At 38.3% G+C, this 20237-nt stretch overlaps 2 protein-coding genes across 14 annotated transcripts in view; both read right to left on the bottom strand.

Moving 5' to 3' along the window:
* Positions 1-7304, bottom strand: part of LOC128018253 (AP2-associated protein kinase 1) — a 45471-nt gene extending 38167 nt beyond the window's left edge. For 9 of the 10 annotated variants that reach the window (XM_052603646.1, XM_052603649.1, XM_052603652.1 and 6 more), the window contains exon 1: positions 6859-7012. In XM_052603646.1, coding sequence (XP_052459606.1) covers positions 6859-7012 — 154 coding nt within the window. Of the gene's footprint in view, positions 1-6858 lie in introns of all 10 variants that reach the window. The other variant, XM_052603653.1, reaches the window with a different exon arrangement.
* A 4882-nt stretch (positions 7305-12186) lies between these two features.
* LOC128018267 (protein RER1) lies at positions 12187-18301 on the bottom strand. 4 transcript variants are annotated; one of them, XM_052603688.1, is made up of 8 exons: positions 18174-18301; positions 16641-16726; positions 16460-16564; positions 16194-16293; positions 16037-16115; positions 13980-14115; positions 13757-13885; positions 12187-12710 (listed from the first exon to the last, which is right to left on the bottom strand). In XM_052603688.1, the coding sequence occupies exons 1-7, from the start codon at positions 18235-18237 to the stop codon at positions 13796-13798; spliced, it is 660 nt and encodes a 219-aa protein (XP_052459648.1). In that variant the 5' UTR covers positions 18238-18301; the 3' UTR covers positions 12187-12710; positions 13757-13795. The 4 variants fall into 4 exon arrangements, with proteins under 4 accessions (XP_052459648.1, XP_052459649.1, XP_052459651.1 ...); XM_052603689.1 differs by having other exon boundaries at positions 13831-13885; XM_052603691.1 differs by lacking the exon at positions 18174-18301 and adding an exon at positions 17984-18116.
* Between the last annotated feature and the right edge of the window lie 1936 nt (positions 18302-20237).

Below are 20237 nucleotides of genomic sequence, written 5' to 3'. Positions count from 1 at the left end.
TTCGATAAACGTGCTAATGTTAGCGATGGCTAACCGTAGCTGCATTTGATAATTAGCTAGCTATAACTTAACGTTACCCATTTTATTATATCATAACTAACCTGCTCTGTCTAGTATGTTGGTCTCCGTGTCCTCTTTGCTTCGTGGTTTTTCTGTGCGTGAAAAAATTTATGTGTGGCGTGAAAGCGTGTGAAAAGAGTCAATTGCGTGTGTCTCACGCTGAATGCTTGAGAGTTGGCACATTATTTCCCAAGCAGAATAAAGGACAGGTTGATTATTGCTGTTTAGCGTTTGTATTAATCTATGATGTGTCCCTGTTTGAGTACAGGGACATAAAAAAATAAATTAAAAGTGATACGTGGATCAAGGTGTCTGAGATTGTTCATTTTAAGTAAACGATCCTAATATTTCGTCCACAACAATATTTAATGAGGTTAACTTATAACTCCTTGTGGTTAGTCTGCACAAGATCAACAAGCTTGTTTGCTTTGCGGCCGCTTTAAATACAAAATATGCATTCGATCTACGTCAGAGCGTCTGAGCGCTCACAAATCTTTCTGCAGGGTCGTGAGCAGAGCGGTAAGAGCGATTTTTAACGCTCTAGATGCCGGCGGTGTGAACGCACAGTTACCCCTGTTTTACACCACAAGCGTGAGCGGCGCGCGAGCAGCGCATATTTTTTTCGGCGTCCATGTTAATCAATGAGTTCATTCACACCGGGACCATGAGCAGCGCGTGAGCGTCAAGCAGGAGCGTCGCGTGAACAGCAGTGAAGCGGGGTTTTCGGCTTCCGGTCTATTTTTGCTGTGCTGCTCACGCTCAATTAAAGTGAAAGCACACTTTTGATGGAAAAATAAATATGATTTTACACAAAACTTGTTCAAAATGCACAGAATAAGCATGTCAAGAGTTTTAACAACAACGACAATGTCTAGTGTTTTAACAATTATGCCAGAAAAGAAAATTAAGTATAAGAAATATGTATTTACCAATTTAAATTATTTAATTAAATTTTTAAATTTTTAATTATTCATTTTGGGTGAAAGTATGGTGTATTGTTATAAAAACAAATGTTGAAAGAATTATACCCATTGTTTGAAATGGTTCTACTGTCTGCCGAACACGCTTTGAAGCCGCTGCTGTGATGCTGTACTTATACGCTTCCAGTGTGAATTCTCGCAAGAGTCTGCTGCTTCAGTGACGATGTAGTTTCTGCGGACGCGCTGCTCGCGCACCGCTCACGCTTGCAGTGTGAAACAGGGGTTAGGCTTCGGCTATGGCTGTAGTGTTGTTGTGAAAGTAGGGGCGGAGCATAGAGACTATGCCGTTTCTCGTTTGTTACTCTAGAGTAGACCAATTCACTTCATTGAGGCATACTGCCCCCATCTGGTATGGAATGTGCAGTATGACTTGATTTTTTTTGCCAAACATTACAGATGGCACCTTTAAAGGGAGCGTGACCAAAAAAGTTTGAAAACCACAGCACTAATGTTAATTATGAACACTTGGTTGGACAGATAGCATGAAATTTGGAACGCAGCAATTTAAACAGCTAGAAATTCTAGAAACTCAACAGAATGGATTAACCTCATGATGTTTGAGACGTGTCTTGTCAAGTTTGAAAATAAATATGTAAATTTGGACCATTTATTATTATTTTAATTGTAAGTTAATCCATAATGCCATGCAATGTAAAGTAACCTGTGGCAGTCTGATCATCAAATAATGAAACGAAAACTGATATGGCCTCAGGTTTGTTCTTCTCAGTTGTCAAACTGAGGATCAGATGCAATGTGCAATGCAGTGTAGGTTAATTTTGCATATTAGCCATAGTACACATTCGGCATACTAATTTCTTTAAAAAAAAATAGTAGGTTGTATATCAATGTGAACATTCCCTGCACATGTCTGCCCTCTTTAGTGGTGTGGCATGCATGTATAACCTTTTTACATTCAGGCCATAAATATTCCTAAGGCCAAGGTTATGGGTGACACTCACAGCTGTTGACATTGACTCGTCCTGTTTAAATTAAGATCATGTAACAGACAAAGTATGTGCTGAAGTTATGGGTGGAGATACACACAACCTCTCAGTTTCATGTAATTAATTGAGCCAGGTCTTCATTTCAATGTCTTCAGTGTGTTGATCCAATTTACTTCCATCCGCTTGTACAGTTCAAAGACTGTATGCTTGAAGTCAAGCATCATCGCAGAGTTTACTGAAGCTTTAATTAGTCTGAAATGAGACTACAGTTGCATCTGTAGATTGGATAGTTAACTCCTAAATAGTTATACTTAGCATAATAATTTAAATAATCAGTTTTAATTAAAAATTTTTGGATTGACCATCCATTTAAAGGGATAGTTCACCCAAAAATGAAAATTCTGTCATTAACTCCTCCCCCCTGTCTTTCTGAACCTGTCAGACCTTCGCTCATCTTTGGAACATAAATTAAGATATTTTTGATTAAATCTAAGAGTTTTCTGACCCTCCATAGACAGCAAGAGGACTTCCATTTTCAATATCCAGAAAGGTAGTAAGGATATTGTTACATTATGTGACATCAGTGGTTTGACCTTAATGTTATGAAGCTGCGAGCATACTTTTTGTGCACAAAGAAAACAAAAATAACAACTTTATTCAACAATTTCTTCTTTTCAGTGTCATCCTTTGCCGTGTGTTCATAACAGTAGCATGACGCATGTATGTGATGAGGCTGCTGACACAGAACTTGCGCTGTGGCTGGTTTCCAAGAAGAGGAATGCACACGCATGCGTCGTGGTACTAGGGCTGGGTATCGATTCAGATGTTCCAGATCGGTTCGATTTCGATTCACAAGCTCTCAAATCAATTCGATTTCGATTCTCGATTCGATTTTCTATTTTCTATTAGAGCTGTAATCGTGCCTTAAAAGTTAGGCCCGACAGGACCCGAGCCTGACAGATTTCGGTCCGAGCGAGATAAGTGTGAATCTAAAATTTTCATAGTCATGAAAATAAAGAAAACTCTTTGAATGAGAAGGTGTGTCCAAACTTTTGGTCTAGGGCTGGGATAAACGATTATTTTTTAAACGATTAATCTAACGATTAATTTTTCAGACCGATTCGATTTCGATTTACATATCTGAATGAAAAAAAACATTAATTCCTTAACATTGCAATATATGTTTATTGCTCTTAAAATCACAAAATAAAAGACTGAGTAAGAATGCATTACTTTGCACTTGTATAGAGATAGCATTCAATAAAACCTTGAAGCCTTGAAAACACATAGCTTACTGAAACAAGCTTATTGAACACATAGGGCCTAGCTTACTGAAAAAAAGTTATTCTTTCAGATGAAAATAACAACAACTTGATGTCTAGCATTCAATAAAAAAGTCAGAGAGAGAGAGAGAGCGCAAGACAGCGCTCGTGTAGTTTGAAGACTGTGAGTGCGTGAGCGCGCGTGAAACTTTGGTGTTTCGCCCTTTTTCTATCGTGTTTAATGATTTTGATTAATATGCACTAGGGAGAGAGAGAGCAAGAAGCGCTCGTGTTGTTTGAAGACTGTGAGTGTGCGTGCAGCCGGGGCTCTCTCTCTCGTACGCGCCCTGTCAGGCCCAGCAGTCATTCTATTCTACATCACTCACCGATCAAATAAGGCTTTGACAACCACCAAAAAAAAGATCAATGCATAAAAACCCCTGGATTGGTTATATAACGTTGGACAGAATGTTGATCCGGCCATCGCGTATATTCAGCGCACATAAGGTAAATGTTTTGCAAACGTGTTTTAGAAAAATAAAAACAGGTCGACGAATCGATGCGCATATTTTGCGTCGACGTATTTTTTGCGCAGACGTCATCGATGACCTCGACGCGTTGTCCCAGCCCTATTTTGGTCTGTACTGTATAACTGATGCTGAATATGCCGCCGATATTAACGTATAAAAAAAATAATTATGACTATTTTGATTAAAATTATAATCACGATTATTAATAACGATTATTCTATCCTGCTGGAAAAAAAACCCTGCTAAAACCAGCCTAAACTTAGCTAAACTAAGCTGATCTCCCAGCTTGGTCAAACTGGTTTAAGCTGATTGTTCCAGCTGGTCTCTCAGCCTGACCAGCTAAAGAAGTGGTCAAAACCCCTCTAAAACCAGCCTTCTGACCAGCAAAGACCGGCTGGATGACCAACTAAAATCATTCAACCAGCTGTATACTGTAACCTAAATATAGTTCCTTTATCCTATATACAGTACCAGTCAAATGTCTGTACACACAAATGGGAAAGTGTCCAAACTTTTGACTGTTACTGTACTATAATATACACAAAGAATACAGGCCGAAATATCTCTATTGGTCTTCTTTTACTTCCTAATATCGGTATCGGCCCCACAATAATAATAATTAAAAAAAACATATCGGTCGGGCTCTAATGTTTATACCAATGTTTAATGCAACTGCATGCCATATTTTTATATGGAAATAAACAAGCTTAAAACACTAACTGAAAAGTGCTTCTCTATGGTATTAAGCCTCAAATGTCATTTGATGTCATATACATTGGATTGGTTCCTTCTAAAATGATTTAAATAAAAATATGAATGGTATTATAAAATGTAAAAAATGTAAAAACCCTTAAGATATCATAGAAAGAAAAAAAAAATCTTAAGCGTGCAGAATAACATTCTGAATAATATTCGCTTTGAATGATTTCAGAATTGTGGCATCCATTATTGTAATCGCGATTAGAAATTTGATTAATTGTGCGACCACTATTTTTCCAAGTTATAAATTCCAGTACTATGACAACACTAACCCTACTATGTTTTGTTTGTTTGTTTTTTTCTAAAAATCTAAAATTTCATACAAACCACATAGTATGAATTCAAACCGAAATGCAACTCATAAAACAATTGTGTTTTCTCATCTATCCAGAAGCTGAGGATACCTTGAGAGCTTTGCTGAGGAAATTAACCGTTCGTTTGGTTGTTGACTTGTTCATAGATTTGCATTGAATTTTTTCAGGTAAACCACAGTGTGTGTGTTTCTGTAGTGAGCGACAGCCTGAGTCACTGATGTAATAGTTTAACAACGTTGAGTTAAAGCTCGAAGGCCTCATAAACTCATCTGAATGACTAGGCGGAAGTCAAACATCCACTGAACTGTGCTTCAAGGTCAAAGCCTGTAGACCTTGACAGTTTTCCCTTCACAAAATGGCTTAGACAGCACAACGGTCCACTGTCCTGAGGTGGCCCACTGCCATGAGCACAGGGTTGGATGTTGTTCTTCAGAAGAGCCAGCTGTTGTCAACCAGTGAACAACTTGAGGGTGAGTGAAATTTTGGTGTGAACTTTCCCTTTAAGAAATGCCTCTGAATGCCCATGAAAAGTCTGAAATGCATTCAAAACATGTTTGACTTGGATGGTAGTGGAATAAAAAACAAAATCAAAAGCAGATTTGTAAAGCCCTGTTTTGTTAAGATGTACAAACAGCATCAGTTCGAATGAGAAGTAGATCAGCTCAGGACATCACAATGCACTGCTCTCCAGTTAACAGCTGCGTTTCCAACAGAAGCATTATTCTATGGAAAAATCCTTCATTGACAAAAATATCACCTCATACTTACATATCACATACTCAGTTTCCCTAAAAATGGCAGGAGGCCTCGGGTATCCCATGAGACACAGTGACTCCAATTGTGCTTACAGGCAATAATGACTTGTGTAATGCATTCATAACTCTCTTTGCACTGAGATCATGACATGAACATATGACAGCCGATTCACTCTCTCTGCCTTGATAATACCGTCTGTCTCTGTAGCTCTCACAGCGTAACCAGTGTTGAGTTCCTGACACCCTGATTATGACACATTACTAGGACTCTTCTTGTGACATCTCAGAGCATCAGTGGGGGTAAGACTTCAGATCTGCTTAAGAGACTTAAAGCTGGTGACTCATGTAATGCATCCAGAACTCTCCACGCTCAGCTCCAGAACCACAAAGGGCTGCATGCAAGTTACAGAAACAGATTTTAGAAGGATTTACTGTTGTCATACGATCACATTTATATCCTTCTGGCTGTATGACTTACTTTATTCAGTAGAATATGAAATTATGTATCTTGTAGAATATGTACAATGCTCATTTCCATACTACAAAAGCAGAACAATTGTCTAAAATGACTGAAAAATACATATTTTAATAATAATAACAATAATAAAAAGTGAAAAGTTAGTCTGGGCTTTTTATTTCCATGGCAGAAAGTGGGTTTGGAATGACATTAAAGTGAGTTCATTATGAAAGACTTCGATATTATGTAACCTCTTCCTTTTATGATCAAAAGACACAAATATGGCTTACAAAACAAAAGAAACAATATGGTTTTGCTGTTGACCGTGGACATGCAGGCTTAGAGCATTAATTAAATTTGAAACTGTTCCTAAATCGAGAAAAAAAAAAAAAAAAACCATGGCTTTGAGAAGACTTGTATTCTTGAGTCACTTTATTTACTTCAATGTCACTTTCTGGAGCTTGACCTTTCCAGTTTTCATCCAAATCTCACCATATGGAAAAGAACAGCTTCAATATTCCTCTAAATTTCTCCTTTTGACCTCCACAGAGGAAAGTAAGCCACACAGACTTAGCAAACGATCTCCAAACTTTCCTTCTGGAATTAAATGTTAAAGTAAACCTCCTCTGCTGAGGCAGCAGATATTGAGATGACGCACGAGTGAGTGACGTCACAGGCTCAGATTCATTCATCAGGCAGCATTATTTATTTATTTATTTAACCACAGACCATAAAAGCATCACCAGCACGATCATTAAATTTGCTGTTTGTCCATAATAAAGCATAAAGTCGCTTACCCTCCGCCACAGTCTCCTCCGCGGTCACCTGATATCGTCCAACGGAGAAAACGCGTCCGATAAACGCGCCGGACCCCGCGCCGCCCACCGCAGCGGCTCCAGACGCGGGCCCGGAGCTCACCGTCTCCCGTCGGCCGTCGAAGAACTTCTTCATTGTCCAACCGGCAGCACTTTAACACACATTAAACCGCGAACACCCGCCTGACTCTCTCTCTCTCTCGCGCGCGCGCTCCGGCGAGGTTTGACGGACGCGCAAATTATAGAAAAGTGCGACAATCTCTCAATATAATAAATACCGTCCGGATAGAGTCTCCGAGGGTCATGCGAGCTCAGCGCACCTTCATCACAATATCGTTAGATCCAAAACAACTGATCAGGAGGAATCGGCAGGATGAGTCACCACTGACATATCTTCATATCTTTATACTCATAACAGCAGCTCATCAGTAGCGGTTTTAGGCACGGGCGAACCGGGCAGCCGCCCGGGGCGTCATTTTTTCGGGACACATTGGGGGCGGCAGCACGAGTAGATAAACAAAAAATCCTCTGTGTCGCGAAGCGGTTTTTCGTCATTTATATCATTTCACTGTGTGTGGAATTGGCAAATTGGCGCTCCCTGCAGCTGCTGGCGCCCCTGCTTGCTGAAAATATCCACTGAAGCGTTGTGTTGTGAGAGAAGTGTAAGGGAGTGGGGCGAGAGGCGCGTGCGACATTTCACCTCTGGGTCTCTCTCAAATGGAACGGACAGGGCGGGGGTGGACGGGGACGGGGGATCCACACTAGTAATATAATTAATAATAGGCTAAAGTCAGTCACACACCCCGACTTTCTTCCAAATAACGCACATTTCATTCATAATGTTATAATACAGGCCTATATACAGGCCTATAGTTCCTGCAAATGAAACTAGGTAATACAAAACGATTATGCGGTCATCAAGGTGAATTGGTTTAGTCCTGACTTCTGGTCCTGAGTGACAGTTGGGGGGATGGGAAATCTGTTGATTGTCGAGTGCCAAATAAACAGAGATGGAGAAGAAAAGGTCAAAGCCAGGTGCCCAATTTCGGAAAAGAAGAAGAGGAGAAACGAGCAAAAGATAAAGGTATGCAACTATTGTCTCTGTATGATTACAGTATCCATTTCATGAATGAAGGGCTAATGTTAATTGATGGTGGGTATAACGTAACTCTTTGTTAGCATTTTTGCTATGATGCTTTAAAAGTGTGTCATGCGTATAATTTGAGGCAGTAACCTAATGGTACCTCCATGAAAAGTTAGATTGATATACAAATTTTGGCTGAAAAATATCCTGAAACCCAAAAAGTTTTTGTTTTTGCCTATACATATAATTTAAAGTCATTTTATTTTTTAAACAACTGAGTCCCAGTGACCATAGCATAACGTGAATAAAATATAATTTTTCAATGTATTTGTTTTACTATTTGTTTCTATGCTCTAAAAAATGTGATGACATGGGGGGAAAAATGAAATAAATAAATGTTGTTTTTTTTCGGGTCTAGGAGGATATAGCGTGTAATGACAGACATTTAGTGTGTAAGAGCATGTTTATGTAACCCTTCTATTATGTTTTGAGTCAATTTGACCCTAGGCTGTTTTAGCTTTATAAAACATTATCCTATGGTCTTTTGATTTCAAATGCAGTTAAATTGCAATTTCAGGGGCACTTCTAAAATATTTTGGAGCATCCTCTACCACTGGTCAGGATGAGCCAACCACCTCCTCCGCTACAAATATGTCTCCACAAATATCTGATATTGAGGATGAAGACCTCTTTGCCTCTACTTCTACCCAGCATGAGCTTTCAGGTGTGCATATCGTGTGTGTGTATGTGTGTGTGTGTGTGGGGGCTACAAGACAACTGCAATTTAATGTAATTTTAATATTTCTGATAATTTATGAGTAGGACTGTGTTTTTTCACTGCTATGTGTTTTGAGTAATATGCCAATATGCTGTCTGATAGAAATGCCTGGAGCTGAACCCCCACTGAGCCCCACTGGCCCTCACATCTGACTGACAGGATTCGGACTGAGCTGGTTCACAGAGGACCAAGTAAAGTGCCACCTGGCTTTGTTTTCCGTAGGAATGAGAGTAATGTGAGAAGTTGCCACCACTAATATTTTAAGAAGACATTAGTAAGTGGTGAAAAGATGGCAAGAAGTTGGCTGATTTCTTCAATTAAGAACAACAGCCTCTTTTGCTTCTGCTGTAAATTGTTTTCCAAGAGGAACATCAATTTAACAAGTGCAGGAATGGCAAATTGGAAACATGCATGCAATGATATCACATCATATGAAAACAGTTGTTATAATAAAATATTGCTGTTTGTGCAGAACTTTGTTTGCTATTTTTTGTGTGTGTGTGTGTGTGGGGGGGGGGGGGCGCTCGAAAGGGGTCTCGCCCAGGGTGTATTTCAATGTAGAACCGCCACTGTAGCTCATAATAAACTTAGTACAGTACTAGCTTCATCTGTACTACAGGAATCCTCTGTCACAGTGCACTTGTTATTCCGCAGCACAGCATTCAGGAGTCTCTCTCTCTCTCTCTCTCTCTCTCATTCAATCATCACAGCTGATCCTTGCCCGGAAACCCGGAAGTGCAACGTATGCATCGGGAAACAACAGGTTCGACGGGGCTTTCCTGAATAAAGGTGATTAATCGTGTTAGCGCATTGAGTTTAAGTCACGAAAGGAGCCGTGCACCGGTTGAGAACGAGAACGAGAACGAAACGGACTCGTCCGCTTGCAGTCAGTTGTAGTTCAACAGGACGCGGTGACGTCAGGGGGGACGTGCACGTGCGTGTACGGTAACAGCCGCTAGGGGGCTTCACAGTACGCCACAAAATCATTGTTGATGCATCACATTTTAATCCTAACATACACCAAAATTGAAATAGAATGACTTGACTGTCGCAGAATTTACCTAGTGGAATAAAAGCACTTATTTAAATGAATTTGCCAGAAACGACCTGTTTTTATGCAGTATGGAAACGTGCAGTATGTGACATCGCTGCCCCCTACAGGGACATATCTTTCTCCACACTAACACAAAACTAAACCGGTCTAGAAATAGCTTTCACTTGGAGAAACAATAGACACATTGAATTAAACGTTGAAGTAAAAAAACTGAAATTTCTTGCAAAAAAACAAACAAAACATGGTTGACTGTTATACGTGTTGTTCTATTTGTTAACACATTCTCTGTCAAATCTCATCAAACATTTGACAGGCTAAAGTTTTTAACTTTTAGCTAACTGTTGTAGCTGTAGGCTTGTAACAACAACTGACACATCTTATCCCATACTCCTTCACTGTTCAGAGTAACTGTGAAGGAGTAGTTCGGAGTAGCTCAAGTGTTGTGTGTGCAGATGCCAGCTGGTTTGATGTTTTGTTATCTAATGCAATGTCATTCTTGCATTTTATGTGGAAGTGTCTTTTTGCAGCTTCTGTACTCTAGGTGCAAACGTAAACTGCCGTAAGATGGTGTTTAAATCAGTACTACATGTGCATTACAGATTTATATTTACATTACATTACTTTTAACCTCATCTTAGTTTCTGGCTCAACCAAACATAGTGTGGTTACACTTTTTAATTTAAGGTCTCCTTCATACAGAGATGTATAAAGTACTAGAGAACCATACTTGAGTAAAAGTACAAGTGCTCTATCAAAAAAGTGACTTGAGTAGAAGTTGAAGTGCTCTTTAAGCACCACACTTAAGTAGAAGTACTAAAGTATTCAACATTTTTTGTACTTAAGTATTGCAAGTAGTCTATTTTAAAATTTACTACTCAAGTACTGAAAGTAAAAGTAGAAGTATTGTGTTATGTAGCTATTAAAGAAAGTAGTCAAAAGTTTGAACATATTGTTTTTACTATTTCAAATGATTAACCTAAAGGACAATCACAATTCCTTTGACTGTAACTTCTTGTAAACAAAAAACGGTTACTAGGGTTAGTTAGCCCAATTTGCAAAATGATGTCATTAATAACTTACCCTCATGTTGTTTCAAACCCATAAGACCTCAGAGGGTCATTTAGAATTTTTTGAAGCATCGAAAATACATTTTGGTCCAAAAATAGCAAAAACTATGACTTTATTCAGCATTGTCTTCTCTTCCGTGTCTGTTTTAAGACAGTTAAAAACAAAGCAGTTTGTGATATCTGGTTCGCGAACGAATCATTCGATGTAACCGGATCTTTTTGAAACAGTTCACCAAATCGAACTGAATCGTTTTAAACAGTTCGCGTCTCCAATACGCATTAATCCACAGATGAATTAAGACATTAACTTGTTTAATGTGTCTGACACTCCCTCGGAGTTAAAACAAACCAATATCCCGGAGTAATTCATTGACTCAAACAGTACACTGACTGAACTGATGTGAAGAGAGAACTGAAGATGAACACCGAGCCGAGCCAGATAATGACTCGTTCACGAGTCAAGAACCGTTTGTGTCAGACGCGTCCGATTCGTGAACCGAGGAGCTGATGATACTGCGCATGTGTGATTTAGCGTGAAGCAAACCGACACACAGAGCGTCTGGAACCGAACTGTTTTCTTTTGGTGATTGATTCTGAACTGATTCTGTGTTAATGTTATGAGCCCATGTGCAGTCAACGCCAATGACGCCATTGCATCGAGCGCAAAAGAATCGGTGAACTGTTTTCTTCAACTGGTTTATTGAATCGAACTGTCAGAAAGAACTAACGTTACTGGTCATCCGAAAACCGATGCAACCGGTTCTTGACTCGTGAACGAGTCATTATCTGGCTCGGCTCGGTGTTCATCTCTCTCTTCACAGCAGTTCAGTCAGCACGCGCAGTGTCGCTTGATTCGCTCAGTGCCAGCTTCATCAAACCTGCCATCTACAGTTCTGGCAGTGGTTTGTAATGGAATGATTCGTAACATTATTATAATTGTAACGAGTAACGATGCCGCACATAAAAAAAATATCGGAGTAAAAGTATTAAACTCAGCGAAAATATGTACCGAAGTAAAAGTGGAAGTAGGAGAAAAAAATAATACTCTAGAAAAGTACAGATACCGCCTTTTAGTACTTAAGTACAGTAGCGAAGTAGTTCTACTTCGTTACTATACATCTCTGTACAGTATAATTATACCCATAAGATCCGAGTTAAACTATGTATTTGTTATAGGGTTAGGGCTTGGTTTAGGGTTAGCTGCCCGTAATTATGCATAATTTACTGTTATTACTATATGTGTAATGTGTAACAAGGACATTGTAAACAAATAATGTCGATGTAACTCAATGCATTCATTAAATAAATATATATAAGTAATGAGCGGTGAAGGGACACAGCCTTTTAATAGCATTTGAAGAGGAAACAAAAATGACGCTTGGTTATTAAAATCATCTTATTTTCTCTTAACCAGCAGCACAAGAAAACCTAAAACATGCAATGTCTTTAATCAGGAATTAACAAACCTACATTTGTGTTTTGATGAAGATTCATTTAATACAGTAAAAATGCTGTTGTCCAAAAAAATAAATAATAATAAAAAAAAGCTTGCAATAACCATAAGTTTTATATATATATATATATATATATATATATATATATATATATATATATATATATATATCCTTCCAAAAAAAAAAAAAAAAAAAAAATTATTAGGAAAATGTATCTCATGTCCAGTGCTTATTGAAGTTCTTTCCATTTGCCTTTAAAAACAAAAAAACAAATCTATACTAGTTATGGCCCAGCAGAAAAAAAAAGGGGGGGGGGGGGGGGGACCCCAAAAGAACAACGACCTTCAACCCTCTCCATCCATTTGTTATAGTTAAAGCACTCAACTTTATGTTTCCTCTGTAAAAGAAAAAAGAGAGAAAGTTTTACTGGGAATGCCTAAATGATAAAAACATACAGGCAATATTTTTGTATCATACTATTTTAATGGAATGCACACTTGCTTTAAAAAAAAACAGATGTACAAGGTGAAGGGGTTTTAAATGGTTCACTACTGAAGAATAACTTACAATCAGCACACATGGATGTGATTAAGGTGGACAACTATGTACAAAATTAAATACAATGCTACAGCACATTAAGAGAATTACAAATGTTCATAAAAGGCAAATATTAACATGTGGCAAGATGGACCTGATGATTAATAACGTCTGCCCCCTCGTGAGAGCGTCTTACGTTCATCTGAATACTGAATCTAATGATATTAACTATGGAGGACACCAAATGTACCACGGTGTGAATATTAAACGGTCTCTCTTATCATAGGGGTCATAAAATAAATCAAATCTGGCTTGTTTCCCATCAATATTAATTATACAAATGACAACTCCCCCCACTATTTTATATTGTAACTTTGTAAATAATCATGTGGACCCAAAATTCACTTCATCCACCTTCATTTAGTTCCAAACCAATATGACTTTTACCACTAGTGAAAGAGATTATATTCATGCTGCTATTTTCCATAACATTATACAGGTACAGAAAAAAGCAGCATGGACATTCTGCTAAATATCTTTTGTTTTCCACTGAAAAAAAAAGCCATACTGGTTGAAAAAGACATGGAGAGTAAATTATATATAAAAATTAGCATTTACAAGTGAACTACCATTTTAAAACCTATACTGAAAAGACAGTTTATTAGCTATGAGAGACCACTGAGCCAAAAAAAAAAAAAGGAAAATCTCATACCTAGTTGTCCAAATATATTAAAATTTGCCAGTGTAGAAGATCTCAACAGCATTTCTCAAAGGCCCAAACCCCGAATGCTTAAAGGCAGCATTACAGTTTCAATGTCGATCAAAACAAACTTGGCATTTCCTTACTCAGAAAAAGAAAGAAAGCAAAAGAGAAAAAGAAAAAAAACCTCAACCCCCTTTACGCACCATTCTTCATCAATAACTTTAATTTCGGGAAGGGGAATTTTAACTAGCAAAGGTTTTCCCTGTGTCTTCCTTGCCTCTGTAAGTTCTCTTCCCATGTGTGAAGGGCAGGTATCTATACTTGATCATGTGCTGCAGAGGAAACACAAACAGAGTCACATCACTGCAGTTTCTGGACAAATAGAGCTCTATTTTTAGATAACTAGAAAAGCTTCCACTGCTGTACCTTGATCTGCCGTTTCATGGTGATACAGAACAGCATGATGAAATACATTACGAGGATGGGCCAGAACACTGGCACGTTAAAGGCTTCAAAGAATGTGCAAATCATAGCGATGATGATGCCTTTCGTCGCTGAGTGCCTGAAACATCAACACACACGTTAATCAATGCACTCGGAACCAATATAAAACACTTTACATGTGAACATCGAAGAAACAGAAAATAACTCTGGCTACGTCCACACGAAGCCAGAGCTTTCCCGATTCCCAACTTTTTTTTTTTTTTGCTTTATCTCAGGAAATATCTGCTTCCACAAGAAACCGAGACAAAACGATGTAGCTTAGATGGCAGACCTGTATGTGGCACAAAAAAAATATCGGTTACACGCTCCTAAAACACCGGATCCATGTGGACGAAACGCCTAGACGATACAAAATTTATGCTTATAAATATAAACGTGTCTCCTCCTGGAGTCTTTAAAAACAAAATCAGTGTGGGGGGAAAATATTGATGGAGGGTTTACTGATAAGTTTCTCTGTTTTGACTTATTTTGCCTGAAATGAAAATCCCAGCACAATGAAACTGAAGGTTGAAAGACGAGCAAACATGCAACAATGAGCTGAAAATGGAAAAGACGCAGCGCATCGGTCACTTTCTTCGACATGAATTCTGTTGAATTTGCATAAAGCGCGCAAATCGAACTTCAGATTTATAGAAATTTTGTGGAGAGTGGAGATGCATTTATGTGGCCAAGTGAAAATGAAACCTTTTTAACAAGTCAGACAACTATCCGATCAGAGAAAACGCATGAAGTTATGAGGTGTTAACAGGTACTAAAGAAAACTCATCAAGTGTTTTCAAGAACTCTTAAAGGGACAGTTTAACCAAAAAATTAAATTTGGTCATTGTTTTCTATAGGGCTCTCACTTTTTAGAAAAATCTAATTCGAACGGATAACGAATATCATACAACGTATTCGAATATCTACATGACACCCTCAAGTGTCTGAAGCTGATTGGTTAATTCTTGTCACATGACCCGCGGTGCGCTTAAGGGCGTTCTAAAAAGTTGAGATGTTTTTAACTCGGCTACTAGCTCTTATTCGCTGGATTTGGTCATGAGCCTACGCTACAATACGTCTAGAGTGCCCTTTATCAGATAAGATGGCAAAGAATAAAACAAAAATCAAACGGTCTAATCATAGATTGTAAAAAATGTGATACACATGGCATTTAAAAAAACGGATATCTTATTTATAGTTCGATTAGGAATATTTCAAGTCATGTTCGAATGCATATTCGAATATCGAATAAAAAGTGACAGCCCTAGTTTACTAACCATCAAGTTCTTCCCCAGCTGTATGAATATCTTTCTTCTCTAACACTTTGTTTTAGGATGTCCTTGTTACATGTTCTTACTATTAAAATAACAATTAATTATGCATAATTACATGCAAGTAACCCCATTCCCAAACCCTAGCCATATAGTAAGTACCGTATTTTCCGGACTATAAGTCACAGTTTTTTTCATAGTTTGGCTGGTCCTGCCACTTATAGTCAGGTGCGACTTATTTATCAAAATTAATTTGACATGAACCGAGAGAAATTAACCAAGAGAAATGAACCAAGAGAAAACATTGCCGTCTACAGCCGCCAGAGGGCAGTAATGTTTTCTCTTGGTTCTAAATAAATGCGACTTATAGTCCAGTGCGACTTGTATATGTTTTTTTTTCCTCATCATGACGTATATTTGGACTGATGCGACTTATACTTAGGTGCGACTTATAGTCCGAAAAATACGGTACATGTAGTTAATTAATATTACTCAGTACTTTAATCTAGAATTACTCTATAACAAGGACATCTTAAAAACAAAGATATTTTAAGAATGTTGGAAACCAAACTGCTGCTTGTAGCCACTGACATCCATAGTACTTTTTTTCCAATGGCTACTAGCAATTGTGTTCAGCAGAAGAAAGAAACTCATACAAACCAAATGATGGTCAAATGTTCATTTTTGGGGTGAACGGATACCTTTAAACTCCATAATGTGCCAACTCACCAGAATTTGAACTCTGGCAGCCTCCTGATGAACGGCCGGAACTCTTCATTCTGGTTCGTGGGTAGTTCTGGACCCTCGTCTAGTGAAGAGACATCGATTAGGGAAAGAAACAACACCTCAGTGATGACAGTGAGATCATTTTAAATCTCAGTCCTACCTGGATCATCCAGCAAGGAGGGATCCACTTTAGGTGAGAGGAAAGCAATGAAGAGGTTTAGGTGGTAGATTCCAAGAGCATATGTGACGATGTACCACCCCTGACAAAAGACGCAAGCATTTAGTTACATTTAATTCACCTTTTGTAATCAAAAATGCTACAACATTTTCATCAGTCTGCAACGGCATGATTGTCAAAGCATAACTGAATCGGATCAAACCGATGCACACATTCCTAAACAGATGTGAGAATATTATCGGTTTTACCTGTAGTATATAAACTCGGATCATATATAAGGCCGTTAGGATAACGGTGACCGTCCATCGCACTGCTGAGAACGGCGTTGACTTGTCCAACCATGACTGATAAATCTGCATTTCAGAGAGAAACAGTTCTCATTACCCGAACACTCAAAATCAGTCGAAGAGTCATTTCCAAGAGCCTGACCTGGCCGAGCCGTTTAAAGAAGTTTCCTATCGCTGATGGTTTCCCATGGATGGATTCACCGGCACTGTCTCCTTCTGGCATTCTGTCTGTGAATCCAGAGGAACATACTGAGCGCACAGAGAAAACAGGAGTATACTATTCACAGTTAGATCACAAAACTAAACACTACTCGGTACTCCCTAAAGATCAAGTCAATCACATGGGGACAGACAAGAGTTTTACATTGAACGAGTTTCTTTAAAGAGAATTTGTCTGATTGGTAATCACACTTGTCCTATGTGGTAACAATTTCTTCTGAATTAAAAGATCAGCTTCATTTGTGTGTCACGATGTGTCAAATCCAGTACACATTCCTCAAGGATTAGTTTTTTCTGTCTTTCTTTGGATCAGCTGATTTGCTGTCAGTGGGTGAGGTTATGGGTGGTGTTCAGTTATGTTTTGGGTTTAAAATGCAAACATTTGTTTACAATATGATCTATCCTGACATTTTCCCCCATTTCCGTCAATGATAATAGAATGGACTTAATGACATTGGTTTCTGGTCGTAAACAAGGGGAAGCCTCCATGTGATAATAACCTACAGATGTGATCTGAGGCAAAGTCCAAAACACAGCCACGTCAATGAACAAGAGGATATTAGAGTATAATAATCCTCGGAAATCAAGATCCTTCACTAAAAAAGCGCATAAACTGAATGAAGAACCGGTTTGGTTACTCTGTAGAAGCCCCAAAGCAGCTCATCGGCCTCGTCTTTAACTCACTGTTACGCGATCTCATGCATTAATCTGATGTGAATTACACACAAATGCTTTGTATGTCAAAAGCTATAGTGATGTCAGTGCTGGGTTCAGATACGTGTCTATTTCCTGACGTTCCACCAAACAGCACAGAACATGGAAATGGACAGTAACGTTAGCTTTAGTAACTTACAGAGCTATTCTCAGTCAGCTGTGATTAGTAAACCGGTGCGACAGACACTTACCTCAAAATGTATTACATAAACTCCCTATTAATATAACCAAATTACTTGAAGGCTAATAGTCAGACCTCGTAAGCTAATTTGCTTTTTAGCATCGGTGGTTAGCCTGAGCTGAGTGATTCCTTTAAGGCGCAAAGCATGTTGGTTAGTGTGGTTTTTAGACCAGGTATTCTACGTTGGACCAACATGCGAATCACAATATATAAACTACACTTCCCATCGTCCTTCACGAAATCATTCGCCTAAGGCGGAAACACACGGGTTGTAGTTTTTATATGTGAACGTGTAATCGAAACGAATCCAGGGAGACACCGAGAAGAAACTACAAAGACCAGCGGACAGGCGAAAAAAGTGGACAACTCACATCCGGGGAAATCCAAACGCAGGCGTTTGAGGGGTGAACTTTGAACATTTTCTTGTTAAAAATATATAATTTTATCGCCGTGCCACTGGAGGACAATACAATTAGACGGACGGTTAGCACAGTCAAGTACTCGCAGCGCCAGAGAGAGGTTCAGAGTATGAGTGTGATGAGGGAGATGTGTTTGTCTTACCCGCTCGCGCCGCTGTGTCACTCTCGGCTGCCGCTCCGCGTCGCGCTGCTGCTCTACTGCGCATGCGCACGTCAGTACAGCCTGCTAAAAGCGCAGCCGCGCAGAGCACAGCAGCAGAGCACAGGCAACTCAAAACTAAAACCCAGTTACTTGAATCCACACAAATCCACATGTGTTGGTATTCACGTTATTGTGGTTTGCGCACAGGTGTTTTGGCCAGAAGCGACCGTTTCAAGTTACTATATGTCTTACAAACATGCAGCTTTTGGCTTCATAAAGCATTAACTGGTGGACTGGAGTGGTGGGGATTATTGTGATGTTTTTATTAGCTGATTGGACCCGTTCACTGCAGAGGATCCATTTCTGAGCAAGTGATGCAATCGCTCTATTTCTCCAAATCTGATGAAGAAACAAACTCGTCTACATCTTAAATGGCCTGACTCTCTGTCAAAATATAGTGATGTCTCCAAAATATTATTGTTGTTACATTTTCCTTGATTTTCATATCCATGTATTCACATTATTTATTACATATTCATTTAGGCTATTCTTATATTCTTCCACATCACATAATCATATTTAAGTATGTAGCCTACTCATTATTGTTACTCATGTATGTTTATCTTTTCTTTTCATTTTGGTTTATCTTCAAGATTTGTAGTATTCTCTAGGAATATGTGTGATGGCCTCACATTTCACGTGTGGTAGTGAAACTGATGTTTTGTTAGACATTGAACATCTTTCAGCTGTGCCTACTCTGATTCCTTACTTCTTACTTTCTGCAGATACCTGACTACTGTTGAGATTTATTTTAGTCTTTTATTGTATTAATAATTTGACACTTTTATTTAATAAATTTGTTATTCCTCTTTAAATTGCTCTCTGAACTAATCATTACTCGTCTTCCTGGATCTCACTGCATCGAGTTATTATAGTTGCTACTGTAAAACCATAATGAATTAAACAGAGATGATAGGCTAATATTAATTAAACCTTCAGTTAATCAATATTTTGCTTCTTTTTCTTACTTGTTAACTGCACCTAACCAAGTTTAAGTGTTTTAAAAGGGGTTAAATGGATAAAACGAGCCAGAACTCTCATTATAATGTAATTCTCCACTCAGATAACCAGTGAAAGTCATAAACAATAAGTAATACAGGAATTGTTTATCTATTAATATATTCATAAATTATTCATATATATTTATCTATTATATATTAATACATCTTTGCTTTGCTCACTTTAGTATTTATTAGAAAAAGAAATCACTTTACATCATTCAAACATGGCGATATAAAAAAAGAAAGTGTTACAGCTCTTTAATGAAAACAAGATAAAAAAAAAACATTTCTAAAATCTGTAGTTGTCAAAATGACACAGCATGACATAATACTGACTGATATCAATTGTGAATATAACATCATATACAATATCCTAAATCCATAAAGTGCTTTGATCTATATGACGGTATTTCACCATCACGGCCAATTTCAAAACATTATTTTTTCCTTATTTACCTCCTGGGACCCAGTTTAAAATGTGTTGTTCTTATTACATGAACAACAAGGAATTATATGGGTAACACTAGTTATTTACAAATGCATTTTCTTGTTAAATAAAGATGACAGATGTAGCTCTGACCACATACAATCCACCAAACAATTCATGTTCAAACGGCCTTTAGTTCAGTTTTATACACAGACTTTAAAGGGGATGCCCATTTTCCACAAGCTGATATGACTCTTTAGGGTCGTAAAGAAAAGTCTGTAACATAGGTTTGTTAAAATTTCTCAATGGTAGTGTAAACATTTTTATTACCCTGTTAAAAACAGCTAAGGTAACATACCCGTCCAGCCTGTGCTGAAACGCTACTGTCAATCAAACTATGGTGGGAGGGGCCTCTGAGATTGGCTCGATTTGAGCAGATAAAAAATGTTTTTTATCAATATAGGTTGGTTGTGTACACACACTGCCAACACACATTTCAGTTCAAACAACTTGTAAAGGTGCACGTAGCATCCGAAGACCCCTTTAAAGGTGTTAGAAATATAAATATATTCCTTA

Source organism: Carassius gibelio, chromosome A8 (assembly GCF_023724105.1).
Source record: "Carassius gibelio isolate Cgi1373 ecotype wild population from Czech Republic chromosome A8, carGib1.2-hapl.c, whole genome shotgun sequence".
NCBI lineage: Eukaryota > Metazoa > Chordata > Actinopteri > Cypriniformes > Cyprinidae > Carassius > Carassius gibelio.
Note: the sequence above shows the minus strand (reverse complement) of the source record. Positions and strands in the feature narration are given on the sequence as shown.

Coding starts and splice junctions, on each gene's coding strand:
- LOC128018267 (XM_052603688.1), bottom strand. CDS start 18,237: ATGCGCAGTAGAGCAGCAGCGCGACGCGGAGCGGCAGCCGAGAGTGAC. Junction 16,565..16,640: donor TCTTTAAACGGCTCGGCCAG/GTCAGGCTCTTG, acceptor TCTGAAATGCAG/ATTTATCAGTCATGGTTGGA. Junction 16,116..16,193: donor CTCCTTGCTGGATGATCCAG/GTAGGACTGAGA, acceptor TCTCTTCACTAG/ACGAGGGTCCAGAACTACCC.